The sequence below is a fragment of the Notamacropus eugenii genome, chromosome X (assembly GCF_028372415.1).
Source record: "Notamacropus eugenii isolate mMacEug1 chromosome X, mMacEug1.pri_v2, whole genome shotgun sequence".
NCBI classification, from domain to species: Eukaryota; Metazoa; Chordata; class Mammalia; order Diprotodontia; family Macropodidae; genus Notamacropus; species Notamacropus eugenii.
The window spans coordinates 89,475,766-89,495,402 of NC_092879.1; the positions used below are offsets into that span (position 1 = coordinate 89,475,766).

Here is a 19,637-nt window from a genome sequence, read left to right on the forward strand (position 1 = left end):
TCTTTTTAAAATTATTTGTGTACATGCATCCCCTCAATTGGACTATCAGATCCTGGAAGATGCATCTCCTTACAGCATTCAGCTGAGTACTTGTTTGAGCACATGGCACATCCAAAGGGCACCAATTGTACCATCTTCCCTGGGCTGGGCCAGCCATCCCCTTGTAATTGTGGCCTTGTACCAAGTATACTTCTTCCCTCTTCTTTCAGAAAGCTTGCCCTTTCACACTTGATGCAGCTTGCCTCTTTGTTGTAGCAGGCTTTTTTTTAGTTAGATAACTAGAAAATTTTCACATCCTTTTTCGACGTTTCTCTTTGTACTTTTAGTTTCTCTGCCTTTCAGGCCTCTGCTATATTATTTTTGATTGATGTTGAATTATTCTTTGCACTTTTGACTCTTTCTGTCACTTTAATATTTTAGGATTTACTTTAATTGTTGATTGAGGATATCAGTATTTTCTGATGTACTTTTAATTTCATTTTCATACTTCTAATTTAATATTTAAATTTGTAATTTGATTACATTTTCATTGTACATTGCCTTTAATTAGATGCTCAAGTTTTCTATTTCACATACTAACTAGATATTGATATGATGATGTCGATTCTATCTTTCCACAAGACTTCCAGGTAGAAAAATAAGCAATATAAAAACAAAGTATAACAACAAAGAAGTCTGTTTTTAAAGTAGTTTGCTCTGTCTACATCTGACAGGGTGATGTTAAGTGCCTGTTCTTAGGGTCATTCCTAAATAGCTTTACCTTTCCATCCATGGTCCTTCCTATGGCAACATATGTTGTTGGGCACAGTTTCTGAACTTTTATATTCTCTGCCAGATATTGTTGAAGAATATATTCCTTCATGATGCTTCTATTACTCTTAGGTTGATATACCTTGAATTCTGGTAGAATTACCTTGGTTTTGTATAATTGGTCTGTTAGTTGTATTTCTCTTGTTAAACTCAGGAAAGGTTTTAAAAATTCCATTCTTAGTACTTCCATCTCCTTTTCAGTATCATTCAAGGCCTTGATATGACTTTTGCCTTCTCTTTCATTATCAGTGAGAATTTCTGGAGTGTGCAAGTAGATTTTTAATGCCTTGAAATTCTTCATATTTTTTCTTTGTAATTCAATAAGTCCTCAGTTTATGCTCTTATTTTATTTAATCAACATTTAGAAATACAGTTACTTCTTACAGTTATTCTACCTTGTTCTGCAATGTATTATCATGTAACTTATAGCAAAGGACATCATTAATTAAGGGCAGTATGAAGGCCCTTGTTGTCTCTTGCCTTCCCCTATACTTATTCTCACTGAAAATGGGAATACGGAAAGTCTGTATTAGGTTAGATGTCATGTTAAATTAAGAAATATTATCAGAAAAGAAAAGCCCTCTTGCTCTCTTTCAATTGATAACCTTTTCCTCACCTCACTAATTTCAAGAAGATCCCTTCCGGGCTATAGAATTTTGATCTTGCTTTTTAAATGATGCCCCTCCCATTACTCTTGTGAGACAAGACAAGAACTATCTCAAGAGACCAATAAATATCAATGTAAAATTGAAATTAAGCATGGATATGGAGAGCAGACTTCAACCCCACTCCAACCCCACCTTCTCCCATAAAGAAACAGCTGCAAAAATGCATGTTCTGAAATTGAATGAGTTAAAAGACATTATTCATTCTTTTTCTAGTAAACAGTAAACTCTTATAGTCTTACTAGAGAAAAGCTGTAATGGCATACTTACTCGTATGAGTATTACTAAAGTGTCCTTTGGCTGTTTTCATGGATTTCCTGCTTGTAAAGATTTGATCTTAGTACTTAGCCATTTCATATGTTATTTTATATGTTTAATTTAAGGGGGAAACTACCATTCTTAACAGAAAAAAATACTCATCTTCAAAGTAAGGCCATGAGTGGCTCTTTTAACTATCTTTTAGGCTATTAGAAGCTGTTCTAAGTATATGAATTAAGGTTTAAAAAAATTTTTGTTTATATTCTTTCTTCATGTAATTTTACCTCAAATTCTCTATGCAGTATAGCATGTGTCTACTATGCAAAGGATTGTGAAAGTACTCCAGATAAAGCAAGCATTTATGAAGTAATTAGCCCACAATATAAGGTAATAAGTATGTCATTAAGTGCTGAATTAAATAAGATTTGAGTGTTGGAGTTCATTTTTTAGAATTTGCTGAAATTTCTGCAGATATGTGGGATTAAATTAATGTTGCCTATTTATAACATATGCCCCTATCATGGACTAACCTTATCACTTTTTTACATATTTCCTTATGTTTTTCTTTGTCCTACATATGGACAGTTTGTGCCTGGTCTGATCAGCCCCAGCTGGACACACTGTACCATAACTCCAACAAAATGATGTTATTTTAGTCCCCCTCAATTATGAAGGCCAACAGCCAGATATGTTTCTTTGTTCTACCCTGTACCCCAATATTCAGTTAGATTGAAATTCTCTCTAGAGGAGGCAATCTGTAATATACTTTCTGCCAATTTTGAATCACTCCCAGTGCCTATCCATGCTTCATTCCCCATATCTGATAAAAAAGCAAAAAACTATCTTTTGACTTAATTCAGTTCAGTAGTAAATCATTGATTTTCTCTGAGGCATAGATGGGCTCTATCCTTTCTTCTAGTTTAGGACCAGAGAAGGAGTTGTAACTAGTATGAAAACATGTGGTGCCCTGACATTAGGTTGGGAATGTTAGGTTAGCAACTTCTCTGTAATCAAGCACATATTTACAATTTACAAGAAGCATTATTATGTTCAAAGTCAGTACTGTGCACGTTCAGAACACATAATGCCTTCATCATGCACTTTTGGGAGAAGGATTTGGATGGTTATGGCTAGGTTTTAATATGAGGTTGTAATTTTGCTTTATCATACAGCATCGTCAGTTGGTCTTTGCCTCTCAGTGGCATTGTAGGAATTCTCTGTAGGAATAAAAAGACAAAAATAAAAATTCTTGACCTCAAGGAGTTTACATTCTATTGGGGAATGAGTATGGGGATGACAAGTGAAGCTATAACCAGCATGGGAGTGGACATGCAACATGTGAACAGATAAATTCTGGAACCAGAATCAAACCTTGGAAAAATCAAAGGTTCCTAAGAAGCTGAGACAAGAATTTTTTATATGTGGAAGAACCCTGAAAGCAAAGGTAGACATTTGATTCCCATTCTGACTGCCCTCTTCTTCTTCTGTGGGAATGCTTGATTGGGCTACATTAATAACTCAACCCCAACATATGCCGATAAATATAATAACCATTTCATCTATGTATAGGAAAAAATGAAAAGCCTTCAGTAATAGTTGCTCACAATCTGGATATAGAGAAACCCAGTGCCGCCTCCATGTTACTACAGCTGTGATTCCAGTTTAAAGAACTGCTTGTCTTTAATAGACCACCACCCATTCTGCAGGAGGAAGGAAAGTGCTGGTCATACTACTACTCATCAGCTAAAATGTTGTAACATTAAACACCCCAGCATACACAGGGGGGCCTGCTATCACAGGTTCTTAGATCTGCATTCATAAAAGGAAAGGCAACTTTTGAGGGGTTAACAGTCACTTTAATCAAGCACATATATCATTCACCTATTTCAGGAGAGTCAGCACCCCATAATTCAAAGAAAATACAGAGAAATTAAAGATCAATAGACATGGCTTCCTGTGCCTGAATTCAACAGGCAGTTGCACCCCAACTATCTGATCACAGTTACCAAAGAGGGAAGCACGACATCTGGGTTCTCAAAGCCAGAGGATGGTTAGCAGCTTCCCAAAGTCCTCATCTGCTCAAACAAACACTATTAAGAAACTAAGCCCCAAAATAAAACCTCGCCCTCAGAGTCTTTATACACTTTTTAGAGCCAGAGGACATCTCATCCCTTGAGAACCAGTGCCTCATTAGCAAAAGGCCTGGACCTTTTTTTTTTTTTTCTTTTTTTGCTACGGTGCCTTTTTTAAAAAATTGTTTTATTTGTTTTCAGTTTTCTACAATCACTTCTACATATCTTAGATTTTTCCTTTTCCTTCCTCCTCCTTCCCCACTCCCTCCCTGAGACAGCGTGCAATCTTATATAGGCTCTACACATACATTCTTATTAAATACATTTTCACCCTAGTCATGTTGCAAAGAAGAATTAAAATGAATGGGAGAAATCATAAAACAAAACATAACACAAGAGAAAATGGTCTGCTTCAATCTGTGATCCAGTTCCATATTTCTTTCTCTGGATGTGGAAGGCATTTTGCCTCGAGTCCATTGGTAATTTTTTAGGTCCTTGCATTACCATGAAGGGCTAAGTCTACCAGAAAAATTCCTCACACACTGTGAGTTGTTGCCGTGTACAAAGTTCTCCTGGTTCTGCTCCTTTCACTCAGCATCAGTTCATATAAGTCCTTCTAGGCCTCTCAGAAATCTTTGGGTTCATCATTTCTTATAGCACAATAGTATTTGATTTCATTCATATACTACATCTTGTTCAGCCATTCCCCAATTGATGGGCATCCCCTTGATTTCCAGTTCTTGACCACCACAAAGAGAGCTGCTATCATTATTTTTGTACATGTGGGATCCTTTCCCATTTTTATGATCTCTTTGGGATATAGTTCTCGAAGTGATATTGCTGGGTCAAAGGGGATATGAGGCCTGGACTTCCTTACAATTCTTCCCAGGCCTGACAATGGGTGGGAAAGATCCTCCTTAGTCACATGGAAATGAGGCATTATACTTCTTGATTATACTAAAACAAAAACAGCAAAAGATCCTATTTTACTGTAGAAGTGACTGCTGAGGCAACTGTAGATCATTTTACTGCTATGGTGTCCCACATGAGTTTGTTTAGATTCTAGTCCAAATTCAGTCATTCAGCAAGCATTGGTTCACTTCTTTCTGTGGGCCCAGAAGTATGCTAGGTGCTGAGAATACAAAGATAACAAATGAATCAGTACTTGGTCTCTAGGAGATTACTTTCCATTGAAATGTAATAAACTCTGGCAGGTGATGATGAACTCATTTACAGTAAAACAAAGTGTTAATAGAGCAGTGAATCAATCTGAGGACAAGGTTAAAAAAAATAATTGGGAAAGGGGCTTAGAATTTAAAAAAAACAAGAACAACAAAGAAAGGGAAGAAAGAGCAGTTTAACTCTTGAGATTTTCGATGTACATTCAGTTTGTATAGGCAACAAGAAAAGTAAATAGGGCTTCTCTTTCAGGATAACTAATTTTACCTCTTAGATTTTGCCCTGAGATTTGGTAGGATGAAACCAGTGACTGGAATTTGACTTTTGAAGAGTGAAACTTGTTTAAAAAACACAAACACCACCACTGACAACAATAGGCTAGATAAAAGATGGTGTGATGCAGTCACATTGTTAGAACTTAAGAGTCATTTGTAGAAATCCAGTGACCAAAGGCAGGTGAGGAGAAACGTCTTGGAGGGAACATTTGGGTGGAGGTAAAAAAAAGGCACAAATAGATGATATTGTCATGAGACTATACTCTAGACTTTCTAAGCCATACAAATAACTGACTTTGGGAAATGGATCACAAAGCTGGCATAGAGCGATGGTATGGAAATGAAAGGACCCTTTAATTGTCTAAATATCTATTTGAGCAGTCTGTCTCTCTTTATTTCCCCATCCCCCAAACAGATGAGCAACTAATTATTTCTTGACCAGCCTTAATGATAATTTCTTCCTTTAAAAAGTCAATGAACTATTGTTGAGAAATTCTAGTCTTTATTTGATTTTTTTCCAAGAAGGAGCAATGGATTTTTAGAATGAAAATAATGGAAAACTAGGAGTGAGGTGACCACTGAGTGTTACAATTTGCCATGGAAGAAAGGCAAAGCTGGGATCGTCTGAAGTGTGTTCTAGATTTAGGGAGAACAGATTTCAGAGTCCAGAGAAAGGATAGTTAAGAGCATGTGGCCCAGACTTCTACAAGAATAGATAGTCCAAAAGGGATGGACAACACTTGAGAATTACATTCTGAAGACACATACAGAAGCAGTTCGGATGAGGAAGAAGAGGGGAAATTCTTTAAGGACACCGTCTTACACAGGGAACTAAGTATTCTATTTGATATTTTAAAAGGCAGGTACCCAAGTGGGAAAGAAGAGCAGACTGTGGAGGATAAATACAAAAGCATGGCTTTCCATACCATGTAATGAGAGTGTCCAACATGCTGTAGCTCAGAATGAGCAGAAGCTGGCAGGGGAATCTGAGGGCAATAAAAAGTAGTTTCCCACTCTTTCCTGGCGAAGAACAAATTGTTCAGGGTAGATGAGACAATGATAACTGATGATAGGAAGAGGATGCAGGTTCCTTTGATCATCAGAGTAAGTGCTCCAATGAGAGCATTTTCTACACCATGGTCCATTAAACATGTCCAGTGAAATCTGTCCTGCGTTATAGACCCACTGAGTTGATTCTAACCGCTATAGACCTCCCCTGGTTATGTAGAAAACCTGGAGATCGATACTCTTTCTTTCATGGAAGATGGGTCACTGTTTAGAGAAATGCATACCTCCCAGCAGTTCCCAAGCCAGGCCATATTGGTTTCCTGTGAAGAAAAGAACTGATTGGTGCTGTCCTATCTCTAGTAATTGTGGGACCATGAGGTCCTGAAACATATGACTCCTTTAGGAGGTGATGGCCAAGGGTGCTTTGATGAATTTGAGTCTCCAACTTCAACTGTACAACACTAGAATATCTGGGTGACCCTGGACAAGTCATTTAGCCTTTGTCATTTTTAGTTTCCTCATCTGTAAAATGGTGATAATAGCACCCCACCTACCTTCCAGGATTGTTGTGAAGGTAAGATGAACTATTGTTTGTGAAATGCTTTGCAAACCTTAAAGTGCTGTATAGATACGAGCTATAAAGTATAATTACATATCTAGTATAAACACATATGAACACGCATAGTAGTTACGTAGAAGATATTACGTGAGGATACTAGAAATGGGAGTTGCAGGGTTTCCTACAGAGATTGGTATCTGAGCTGCCTCTTCAAGGAAGAGAGTGGCTGCATGAGGTGTAGGTGTTGACACAGGTTGGGGGAGCACATTGGATCCGAATGAGTTCTTTCTTCTTCACTGGATATCTCCCATCAGAGACTGACTGACTGCTTGTTGAATGTGTTGTTGAGTGGACTCTTATTGATGTCCAAGCTGAACTCTAGATGACCCCTAAAGTCACTTCTAACTCTGACATTCTGGGATTCTGAGAAGGTAGTGTTTGCCATGCATGGTATTTTTGCATGGAATACTTGGAAGAGATTGGGAGCATTCTGGAGCCCTCTTTGGAAAGATGAAAATAACAGAAAAAAATGTTTGGGTTCAAATACTAAGCCATTGAGAGCCAAGTGACATCAAATTCTATAAAAGCTTATTAAAAATTGATCATGACCCCTTGGTCTCCACTTTCACTGAGAGGAAAAGGAGAAGAAATGGCTGAAAGTCCAGCTGAAGAGAAGGAGCCAGGCCCAGAAAGACTGTATGTAGTTACCTGAGCTCAGCCAGTCACAATGCAAAGACCCTAAACCTGGAGCTTCTCTTAGGTATTCTCTTAGGTATCCTGAAAAGGATTCTAACAAGGCACTACATTGAGATCAGCATCTTCTGGCCAAACTTTTTGTAAGTGTGCATATTTACAGCAGCAAGTTATTGACGTATCCCAATTTGCCTGGCAAACATCTATCAGATCTAAAGGAAAGCAGTGTTTGAATGGCAGAAAATCACACCACATTATTAGAAAAGCTACAAATAGTTGAAGTGTACCTTGTCCAGTCAAGACTTTTCTGTTTGTGTACTGTATGAGGCAATGATTAGAGATAAGGTAGATGTAATTAATATAAATTTAGTTACTAATCTCCAAGTTTAATTACTTGTTGATCAAATAAAAATTAAAATTAAAATAGCAGTATGACTTATTAATTGATAGTGCTTTGACAGTTAAGATAGTGAAGTACTCTTAGGTATTTCAGTACTATGATCCCCTGGTAATTCAGTTTAATGAAAAAATAAAATATAAGACTTTAAAAAATTTAATTATTTCTAACTTGTAGAGTTGCATCTTTTGTATATCTGATTACAAAGGGGCAGCTTCTTTTTTGGGGTTCTTCATCTCTGGCATCTTGCAAAGGAGAAGTGATACTTTTTTTTAAACATAAGTTTATTTCAGATGTAACAGCAGTGTAATGTTAAAATTGACAGGTTTAATCTTTAACTGCACCAAGTAAACTCAGCCACTTAAGTATTTTTAAAAAGTTATTCCCTCCCCCAAAATGAAGGAACTTTTCCTTCCCACTGCCCCACAGCACCATTTCCTGGTATTTCTGTGCATGGACAACATTTTCTTCATTGTTTCAACTAGTGACCAAGCTTCTGGTAAAATTTGACAATTTTCCCCACAGACAACCTCTATCTCTTTGCATAGATTTTCTTTGCATGATCTTCCCCCTAGAAACTTTGTTTTAAGATTAAGATCCTATATAAATTTTTAACTGTTAAAGCACTAATGGATGTTTTCTCTTGTGGTCTTCCAATTAGTGGGATTCCTCCTTCTGAAAACACCAGAGGTAAGGAAATTTTACTACGTAACCAAATAATTGCTCTACAGTGGACACTTGTAGTCTTCTGTCAACCTCACTGAGACAAAAGAGCCCTTCTTCACTTTCTTTTCTCTCATATTCCCCTCTTCCTCAGTGGACAAATTTGGTATCAATACCAGTCCCATGACCATTACTGCCCTTTACTTTCCCTCAAAACTTTCTTTATGAGAGCTTTCAGATTAAACCTTCAAGAGAGGAGTGATACTTTTCCTGAGGGTCTTTGCTGCTGGAAAAGCAGCTCCTTTTCTCATCCTGTTCCCCCATCCTTTTAATTCCCCTTCTCCTTGTCCCCTATAGTTAGACAGATTCAAGCCCCTTTTTTCTGTCTCCTCCTTGAAAGTCTCTCTGCCCTCCAACTTTTCTTCCACACAGTTGCCAAAGTAATTTCCCCAAGCAAAGGTCTCACATCACTCCCTTTTTTAATAAACCACAAAAGCTCCCTATTATCTCTAGGATCAAACATCAGTTTCTCTGTCTTACATTTAAATAAAACTCTTAAGTGTGACCCCTTCCTGTCTTTCCTGTTTTCCTACATGGTGTTCATTAAATTTTCAGTTGTGTCTGATTATTCATGTCCCCATTTGGGGTTTTCTTGGCAGGGATACTGGAGCCATTCCTTTCTCCAGCTCATTTTACAGATGGAGAGACTGAGGAAGACAGGTTTCAGTGACTTGCCCAGGGTCACACAGCTAGGAAGTGTGAGGCCAGATTTCAACTCAGGTCTTCCTAATTTGAGGCCTGCCATTCTATCCACTGCACCATGTACTTGCCCTTACACATTTTGCTTAGACATCCCTTAAGCTTTGCTGCCCTTCACATGTTCTACATAGCATCTACACTGGCCTACCTGTTTTTCTTCACACAGGACATTCCATCTCCTGTCTTCACCTTTGCATTGGCTGTGCCCACTACCTGCAGTGCTCTCTCTCTCTCTCTCTCTCTCTAAACAACAGCCTCTTAGGATCTTTGATTTTCTTCAGGACTCAACTTCAATATCCCCAGGAGCTAGCACCTTCTCTTCTTTCCATAACTATTTTGTATTCATTGGCTATGTAATCTGTAGGTACTTATATATGTGTATTTATATGTAGAAATAAAGCATGGTACAGTGAATGGAGAGTTGGCCTCAGAACCTAGACTCAGTTCCTCCTTCTGACAGAAGATCTGAGTTCGATCCTTCATCAGACATCTGGTGTTTGTGTGACCCTGAGGAAGTCACTTAAACTCTTTTAACACTCTATGCAATTCTGAAGATTCCAACTTTCAGAAAAGCTGCCAATCTGCATGAGTAGAGGGACACTATCCTTCAGTCAGCTGTCAAAGTGATTCTGCTAAGATGTTGGTCTGATCATGGCACTTCTGGATTCACTAAACTCCCTTGGGTTCCTCTTACTTCCAGGATCAAATATGAAATCCACTGTTTTTCTTTTAGAATTCTTTCCATCCCACCTCCCACCCCCACTTCCCTTTCCAGTCTTTGTATGCCTCCTTACAACTCCATGGTCTTACAACTCTGTGGTCTAGCTTGTTGACATGACTTGAACGTAAGCCAAGCCTTTTGTTTTGTCTTTGTATCCCCAACACTTAGCACAGTGCCTGACACCTCGCAAACAGTAAATACTTATTGACTGTTGGATTGATTGAATGATCAGACATAAAGATGAGTCATTAATGAGATGATGTCACCTTGCCAGAAACTCTTGGAGGTCCCTTCCAACCCAGAAGCTTTTGAACTATCAGCCTAAAGTTGATTTGGACTTTAAGTTTGCTTTGAAAATGTTACTTCTCTTAATGAATTATGGCAATGGGCTATAGTGGAAAGAATAGTAGAGGCTAGGAATAATGGTACTTGAGCTACATAATTATGAGGAAAGCTTTTTATGAGCCCCAAATCCCAGGATTAATGCAGTATTATTCATACACTTTGACAGCTCTGTGATTGTATCAATATGGGGAGCCCCTGTGGGTAGTGCAGATTGTAAGCCATCCATATTTACTCTTTATCTGCAACTTTTGTCCATCTCTTCCCATACCCCTCCAGCATTCAGGGGACCTTCCCATCTCTCTCTTCACGTTTCCTGGATACCACTGGGGCATCCATTAGCCCTTGTGTTTTCTCTATGACTTGCTGGCTTCCTTTTGACCAGTCTTGCACTGCTCCAATGCTATCCTTTATCCTACTTCAGCCACAGAATCCTTTCCCAGAAGTGTTGCTGCTGCCCTCTCTGATCTACCATGGGGCTCGTCACCTCGCCATGGCATTATTTGGAGAAGACTCTCATCTTTGACTCATAACCATATAACATTACTTGTACTGATAGTAAAAATATGGGCCTTGGGGCAGACGGGTGGCACAGTGAATAGAGTACCGGTCCTGGAGTCAGGAGGACCTGAGTTCAAATCTGGCATCAGATACTTGGTACTTACTAGCTGTGTGACTTTGAGCAAGTCACTTAGCCTCAGTTGCCTTGCCTTCTCCCCTTCAAAAAAAATTTAAAAATGGGCCTCCATTTCAGGGAGATAATTGGGCTTGTTAAAAGCTTTCAATAGATTCCTAAATGTAATTTAGCTTGCCTTTCTCCCCTTTTCATTTCTAGACTCTACTCATTGTCTATGCTCAGTGTCCATCCAAGGTTTGTGGACTGATGGACTATCTTTCTGGGCCGTCCATCTCATATGTCATTATGTGAACAATACATATCCTGTAGCCCCATAGGCTTCCTATAGAAGAAGAATTTTCTCTTTTCTTTCTTAAAAAGAGAAATACAGAGGAGAGGTTGCCTACCAGATGGGCACTTAATAATGTTTTTCTCCAGCAGGGCGTTATGCTCGACTTTTAGACAGCAACTAGCAGTTTTAGTAAAATTTTAAAGTAATTTTTGAGCAAAAAGTAAAATGCCATTTTATTATATTTTTCAATGCTTAACCTAGCATCGGAAATGGTGCAGACTGCAGTAATGCCAGACAAAAACATAATACAGTTCTGAGGCCACTTGCTCTAAATGCACTTCCCACTGGTTTCTATAAAGCAGCCAGTCTTACTGAAGTCACACTGCCCCCAGGGATTTCGTTCATTTCTGTTATCATAGCTTGTCCTTGCATTAGATTGTTTCACCCTGGTGACACTTGAAGTGTTTGGTAGATCAGCATGATAACACATTGAATATTAAAGATTTTTATTTTGAAAGAGAGAGCCACTGTGTTTAAAGTGTACCCAGAAAATCTAATTGTGAATATGAAATTAAGGTGACCAATTGAATTAGCACAACTTTGCCATAGGTGACATTTTCTGTCTGCCATTAAGACTATTCTTTTTATTTTTCTAGTCTTGAGGGAAGATTTTAAATTTTGAAAATGAGTCAAAACTTTAAGAAATTGAGTGGAAGCTGTTAAAAAGAAAGTCATAAGTACAGGCTTGATTTATTAATTGAGATAAGCCTGTTTTCTTTAGACATCAAAACAGGAGGGAATGGATTTCTTTCAGAGACACAACCCACCTCTCGAATGACTTCTCCCAGCCTATTTACAGCCTGGACTCATCTTTTCTGTATTAAGTAAATCTGTATATGAACATCAGCGGACAAGCCTTTTATTTCTGGGTTATGGAATTAAAATGTCCAACTGGAAGAAAATCCAATAGGATGAGAAAACTAGGGACTTGATTTGCAGCATAGTCTAGTATGAATGTCATATCAAAGAAAACCCCAGGTAGATGTGTGCGTGTGTATGTATATTTGACATTATAAGCTTTTTACCATTCCTCCTGTGATAGCCTTGTGCCAGTTTGGTAATTATTGTATTATTGATAAATGGAGGAGTAAAGCACTACTGATACTTTGGGTCCTGTAGCCAAGGCACACATGTAAATCAGCTTTGCAGATGTTTTGCCTGGAGACCTAAGAGGTTTGGGGAGACATGTTAGCTCTCTTCAAGTATTTGAAAGGCTCTCGTATGGCCATCCTGCTTGGCCACAGAAGCAAGAATGAAGCACAGGCAGCAGAAGTTGCAGAGAAGCAGATTTTGGTTTTATAGAAGGAAAACTTTTTTCAAACATTCAGTTTTTTGTTTTTGTTTTTGTTTTTGTTTTTGTTTTTGTTTTTTTGCTTCACATTTTCTCTCTTTCACCTCCCGCCTTCCCACTGGAAAAAAAAAACCAAACAAAAAACAAAGATAAAACAAAAACAAGCTTTCTAACAAATAAGTATAGACAAGCAGAACATAGTGCTGAAAAATGTGTCTCACTGTACCCAGAGGGAGTGGGATGCCGCCCCTCCCTTCATTCCTGGGCCTCTGGGTACCACAGCTACTCCTGGCCTTAATCAGAGTTCTCAAGTCTTTCAAAGTCTTTCACTTTGCAGTGTTGTTGCTAGTGTTTATATGGGTCTCCTGGTTCTGCTCGTTTCACTCTGCATTATTTTGGACAGGTTTTCCTAGTTTCCCCTGAAGTCGTCCATTTCATTGTTTCTTACAACCCCGTGTAATCAGTTCTATTGATATATTGCACTTCATTAACCATTCCACAGTAAGGGTGCAACCGGGAGCCCAGGAGGTGCCAGTTATTTGCCTCTACAAAAAGAGGATCTCTCTCTCTTCCTCTCTTTATCTATCTCTCTTTCCCTTCACATACACATACACACACACACACACGCACATTAGATATGGGTTTCTTTCTGTTTTCTGTGTTTTCTTTAGGGAATAAGCTTTATAAGGGCATCGTAGAGTCAAAGGATATTTATGCAGAGTTGGGGGCATAGTTCTAAATTGCTTAAGGAAAACAGAATCGAAAAGCTCAGAAAGGTTAAAGCTGTCTAAAGCAGTTTGGAAATGGGCTGCTTATCCTTCAATAGAGTGACTGCACTATCCCTTGAAGGACTCAGGTGATCCTTTGTAGGTGGATGGTACATTCTTGCTTTTATTTTCATTTACCTCTGATATTTAAATTATTAATAATAAAAGATCTGCATAGTTTTTGCACTGCCTAAAAGTATAAAAATGTATTTGAGCCATTCTGATACAGAGCACAGAATAATGAGGTAGAACACTAGGAGCATTTTAAAATAAGAGGCAGTTAAAGAATTGGGTTTGGTTGGTTGGTTGTTGTCCTTCGTCTTCGAAGAGGACCAAAATGACATCACCATGATAAAGTGAAATTTCAGTGTGTCCAGCTGTGGCTGATCAGACCAATACAAGCTCAAAATGCTCTACCACAGGTTGGGCACAGATAGTCCATGTGAATATTTGGGGTGGTTACTCCAAATTTGCGCATCCTGCGTTTCCTTTGTGCTGTCTCAATTCTGCTTTGCTCATAGAGCACAGCACTCTTCCTGATGTGGGCACGCCAGGCTGAGTGATCCTGTGCCAGTGTCTTCCATGTTGCACAGTCAGATTCAAAGTTCTTGAAAGGGACCTTGAGAGTGTGCTTGTATCATTTCTTCTGACCACCATGTGCTCGCCTGCCCATGAGAGTTCTTTCATAAAATAATCTTTTCGGCAAGCATACTCCTTGCATTCGAACAACATGGCCAGCCCATCGGAGTTGCACTCTCTGAAGCATAGTTTGAATACTTGGCAGTTGAGCTGGAGCAAGGACTTCAGTGTCTGGTACCTTATCCTGCCAGGTGATCCTCAGAATCTTCCTAAGACAGGACAAATGGAAGCAATTCAGTTTCCTGGCATGGCGCTGGTAGACTGTCCATGTTTCACAGGCATGCAGCAATGTGGTCAGCACAATGGCTCTGTAGACCTTGAGTTTGGTAGTCAGTCTAATACCTCTTTTCTCCCAAACCTTTTTTCGGAGCCTCCCAAACACTGAGCTAGCTCTGGCAATGCATGTATCAACCTCATTATCAATGTGTTACATCCCTGGAAAGTACACCACTAAGGTAACTGAACTTATCCACAGCATTCAAAACTTCTCCATTTGTTGTAACTGATGGTTCCACATATGGATGGTGTGGTGGTGGTGGATGGAGCACCTGTGTTTTCTTAGTGTTAATTATTAGGCCAGAATTAGCACAGGCAGCAGAGAATTGATCCATACTGTGTTGCATCTCAACTTCAGAGGCTGCATTGAGTGCACAATCATCTGCAAACAGAAAATCATGCACCAACACTCCCTTCACTTTGATCTTGGCTTGTAGCCTTTTCAAATTGAAGAATTTGCCCTCAGTACAGTAGCTGACCTTGATGCTGTGTTCATCCTCATTGAAAGCATTTTACAACATGGCTGAAAACATCATGCTAAGAAGCATGGGAGCAAGTTCACAGCCCTGTTTCACTCCATTGGTGACTGGGAAGGTCTGAGAGCATTGTCCACTATCCAGAACCTGGGCAAACATGTCATCATGAAATTGATGTACAGTACTGATAAACTCTCTTGGGAACCAAATTTTGATATATTTTTCCATAAGCCCTCATGACTAACAACGTCAAAGGCCTTGGTCAGATCCACAAACGTTGTATACAGACCTGCATTCTGTTCCTGGCGTTTCTCCTGGAGTTGTCGGGCAGCAAACACCTTATCGAGTGTTCCTCAGCCCTTTCTGAAGCCACACTGACTGTCTCAGGTATATGACCATCTTCCAGGTGAAGAATCAATCTATTAAGGAGAACTCTAGCAAGAATTTTGCCAGCAGTGACTACGAGAGAGAGAGAGAGAGAGAGAGAGAGAGAGAGAGAGAGAGAGAGAGAGAGAGAGAGAGAGAGAGAGAGAGAGATCCACCCTGTGATTGTCGCAGGACAATCTATTCTCTTTGCCTTTATGGAGATGGACAATGGAGGAATCCTTGAACTCCTAGGGGATAACCTCCTTTTGCCATATAACCTGGAAAATTTCAGTCAACTTTTTATGAGCAATGGTCCCTCTACCTTGTAAATCTCAGCTGGAATAGATCACCAGGTGCTTTGCCACATGAAAGGAGCCTAATGGCCCTCAAAACCTCTTCTTCAGTTGGAAGTTCAGCTAAGGAGGGATTGACTTCATCCTGAGGTAAATAGTCAGTGGCCTCAACATTGATTGATGATGAGCTGTTGAGAACACTATGGAAGTGTTCAGCCCATCTCTCTAGGATCATGTCCTTATCACTAATCAGTGTGGCTCCATCAGCATTGAGTAGCTGTGATGCTCCATAGGTTTTTGGTCCAAAAATAGCTTTCAGGAAATCATAAAAGTGCTTTGGACTGTTATTATCAGCATAAAACTGAATTTCATCAGCCTTCTTACTGAATCAGGAATCCTGCATCTCTCTAAGCTTTGCTTGTACTTTGATGATATTAGATGCTGCCTTATTAGAGGTGAATGAACTATCCTGTTGATAAATCCTGTGGAGTTAAAGAATTGGGCTTGAAAGAATATATTTGTACATATACGTCTATATATGTCTGTATACATGTAAATATATGTATATATATACACAATATATAAAGATGTTTTGAAGAATTATATAGATGATTAATTTTGATGCTCATTGTCTTCTCTTTTAGAAGCTGTGTTTAATACTAAAATATAGAATTCTTAATAACCCTCATTAGAAAATACTCTACACAACTTCATTTTAAATGAACAATACGTTGAACTGAAATGGTGGGTGAAACAAATTAACAGATAACCCCAGACTTTGAGTTGATACCATTCAAATGGCTTTGCTTCCCATTTCCCTCCAGGTCCGAGATACCAAATCATCAGATCAAAAAACCACGCTCTTACATTTTCTTGCTGAAATTTGTGAAGAAAAATACCGGGACATCCTTAAATTCCCAGATGAATTGGAGCATGTTGAAAGTGCAAGCAAGGGTAAGTAATGAAACTGTTGTGAAGTGGTGAAGACAGGGAACAGGGCTTATTCTCATGGTTGTTTATGTTTGTAAGACAGGCAAGGAAATGGTGTTTTTTCTCTTTTCCGTGTCATGTAGCAGTATATCACATACTATTGGCATGCATGTAATTTTAGATGTTTTGTCCTGGAAAATGATGGCAAATTCCCTTTAATTCTCTTACTATTTTTTCATTGATTTCACATCTTTAGTCAAATAATGAAAATTGAAGTACTTTATTTGTATTAGTTTAAGAATAATCATATCATCAATGTATATATTAGAAATCTCAAAGCAGTAAATTCATTCTGTGGAATGGTAATATTTTCCGTGTATTCTTATGGTCCAGCTATGAGCATTGGCTTTTTCTCCAGTTTTTTAGGTCTTCTTTTATTACTGTGATATTTATTTTATATTTATGTTTATAGAAGTTTTGTGTGTATAAGTTAGCCCCCTAATATTTTATGCATTTGATTTTTTTATTTGGGGGACTTAATGTAAACAGTTTAGCTCTATGGAGTCCCTTATGACTGCTCTTTAATATTTACTTTTTCATGCTTCTCTTGAGTCTTGTGTTTGAATTTCCTATTTTCCATTCATTTCTGTTATTTTCAGCAGAAGTTCTTGAAAGTCCTATATTTCATTAAATATCCATTTTTCCCCTGAAGGATTATACTCACTTTTACTGTGAGAGTTATTTTTGGTTGTAAGACTAGCTCCTTTGTTTTCTAGAATATCTTCTTCAAGCCCTGTACTCCTTTAACATTGAGGCCACTAAATCTTGTGTGATGCTGATTGTGGCTCCACAATACTTGAATTGTTTCTTTTATGGTTGCTTTCAGTATCTTCTCCTTGAGTCAGGAGGCCTGGAATTTGGCTATAATATTCCTGGGAGTTTTCACTTTGGGATTTTTTTCAGGATGTCATTGGTAGACTCTTTCCATTTCTATTTTATCCTCTAGAACGGGCCTACCCAACTTGCTGCCACTTCCAGTCCTTGGGCCCCTCGCCACATGCCAAAGAATTTCCTCTACATACAAAGGATGTTTTCCTCTACATTTTTCACAGGCCTCCTGAAATCTTTTGGTGTGTTGCAAGTGGTCTTCAGGCTGGAAGTTGTGCAAGCCTGCTGTAGATCTAAGATATCATGGCAGTTCTCTTTGAAAATTTCTTGAAATATGATGTCTATGCTCTTTTTTTTTAACATGGCTTTCAGGTCATCCACTGATTCTTAAATTACCTCTCCTGGATCTATTTTCAAGGTCAGTTTTTTTTTCCAATGGTATAGTTCACATTTTCTTCTTCTTTGGAATTTCTTTTGTTTCTTGAAGTCTCATGGAGTAATTAGCTTATACTTGCCCAATTCCAGTTTTTAATGAATTATTTTCTTCAGTTAAAATTTGTACCTCCTTGGCCTATTTTACTTTTTAAGCAGTTCATTTGTTCAGTGAATTTTTGTACCTCTTTTACCATTAGGCCAATTCTGTTTTTGTGTTATTTTTCTTCTGTATTTTTTGTTTCTCTTTTACAAAGCTGCCAGTTCTCTTTTCATAATTTTCATATATCACTCCCATCCCCTCCATTTTTCCTCTCCCACTCTTAGCTCTTTCTTGAACTCTTCCACAAATTCTTGTTGGGCTTGGGTGCAATGAGCATTTTTCTTTGAGGACATTTTTGTAGCTTTTTTCACATTGTTGTCTCCTTCTGAGTTTATGCCTTGGTCTTCCCCACCACCATAGTAGATTTTTTGGTCAGATTCCTTTTTTTGTTTTGTTTAGTTTCTATTGTTTCATCATTTTTCCAGTCTGTTTCTTTGCTTTAAACTTTTTGTTAGAGTTATACTCTGGTCACTGTGGGGTAAAGAGGCATTGTCCCAGCTTCACACTTTTTTGTGCTACTGTTTTCAGAGCTAGTTGTAGGGGTCTGAAAGTTTTTGGTGCTTCTAAGTGGTGTGATCCAGAGAGTGGTGTGGTCACTGCTTTCTGGTCTGTGCTCTGATCTTTACCCAGAAAGGACCCCTGCTCTCCTACAACCGTGTGTGCTAGTGACCCTCTCTGCCTTAGAACTAAAATTAGCATCCCTGCTCCCATGTGATCATCCAGCAGTGCTTTTTTTCTGCCCTGGAACTGCAATTCAAAACTGCGTATGTGCAGAAGAGTTGCCAATCAGCTCCCAATGTATCCATTGCTAGTAAAGGGTCTCTTGTAATGTCTTTTTGCCTAGTTTTCTGGCTCCCATTCTGTCTCTGGATTAAGAGCTTCACAAGCTGCTGCTGCTAGTGTAACTGCCTCCAAGGTTGTCAGCAAAGTTTGCTGCACTGTGGTCTGGTTCATTATTTTAAATGACATTTCTCTTTATAGTTCTTCCTTCTCCTTTTTGATATTTATATAAAGATATACTAGTGGATTTTGTGGCTTGAGGATTGAAAAAAGGTCAATAGATATGGCAAGTAGAGATTGTTGGTAACTTTGGAGAGAGCAGTTTCAGCTGAGTTAATAATAGCACATACCTTAGAGGGTTATTGTGAGAATTAGATGAGATAGTATACCTAGAGTACTTAGCAAGCTTTAAAGTGCTATGTAAATTTTATTGTTATTATTATCGAAATCCCTGTGCCTCAGTTTCTTCATTTAGAAAATTAGAACTGAAGATCTCCAAGTTTAGAAGCTTGATTTCAGAGAGTTAAGAAAAGACAGAGTTATTGATGCCATGACACCTAACGACATGGTAAGATCTAGTGAGGGTTTTGTTGCTTTTTGTTTTAAGGAAAGGGACAGGCTTAGGTCTGTTTGTAGGCAGCAGAAAAGGAATCTCAGTAGCTATGGAGAGATAGAGGTTATAGAAGGGAATTGTATGCTAATGGGAATAGTCTCTGAAGAAGATTAGAAAGGGTTCTTGATGGCCTAGACCATGAAGCTAAGGGACATTGCCTTCTCCCTTGCACACAATTCTTATTCTGAAGAGGTTCTCAAGTTCATGAAGATCAGAGAAAATTTCCAATCCTTCATCCTATTGATTATCTGACCCAGAAGTCCCATGTATTCCTTCACTTTACATTATATCTTATTCCAGCATTTTCTTTCATTTCTTGTCACTGATGAGTAGCCTTGATTTTGCTTATGATACAAATGTCCTCCTCCTGACCATGCAAAGTAAAGTTTGTAACTTTTTACTCCTTTTCTGGAT

General features: G+C 38.5%; 1 protein-coding gene across 7 annotated transcripts in view; it reads left to right on the forward strand.

Moving 5' to 3' along the window:
- The window catches only part of DIAPH2 (diaphanous related formin 2), a 1,011,052-nt gene that overhangs the window by 477,817 nt on the left and 513,598 nt on the right, over window positions 1-19,637 (forward strand). For all 7 annotated transcript variants that reach the window (XM_072625718.1, XM_072625715.1, XM_072625716.1 and 4 more), the window contains one exon: window positions 16,302-16,431. In XM_072625718.1, coding sequence (XP_072481819.1) covers window positions 16,302-16,431 — 130 coding nt within the window. The remainder of the gene's footprint in view (window positions 1-16,301; window positions 16,432-19,637) is intronic.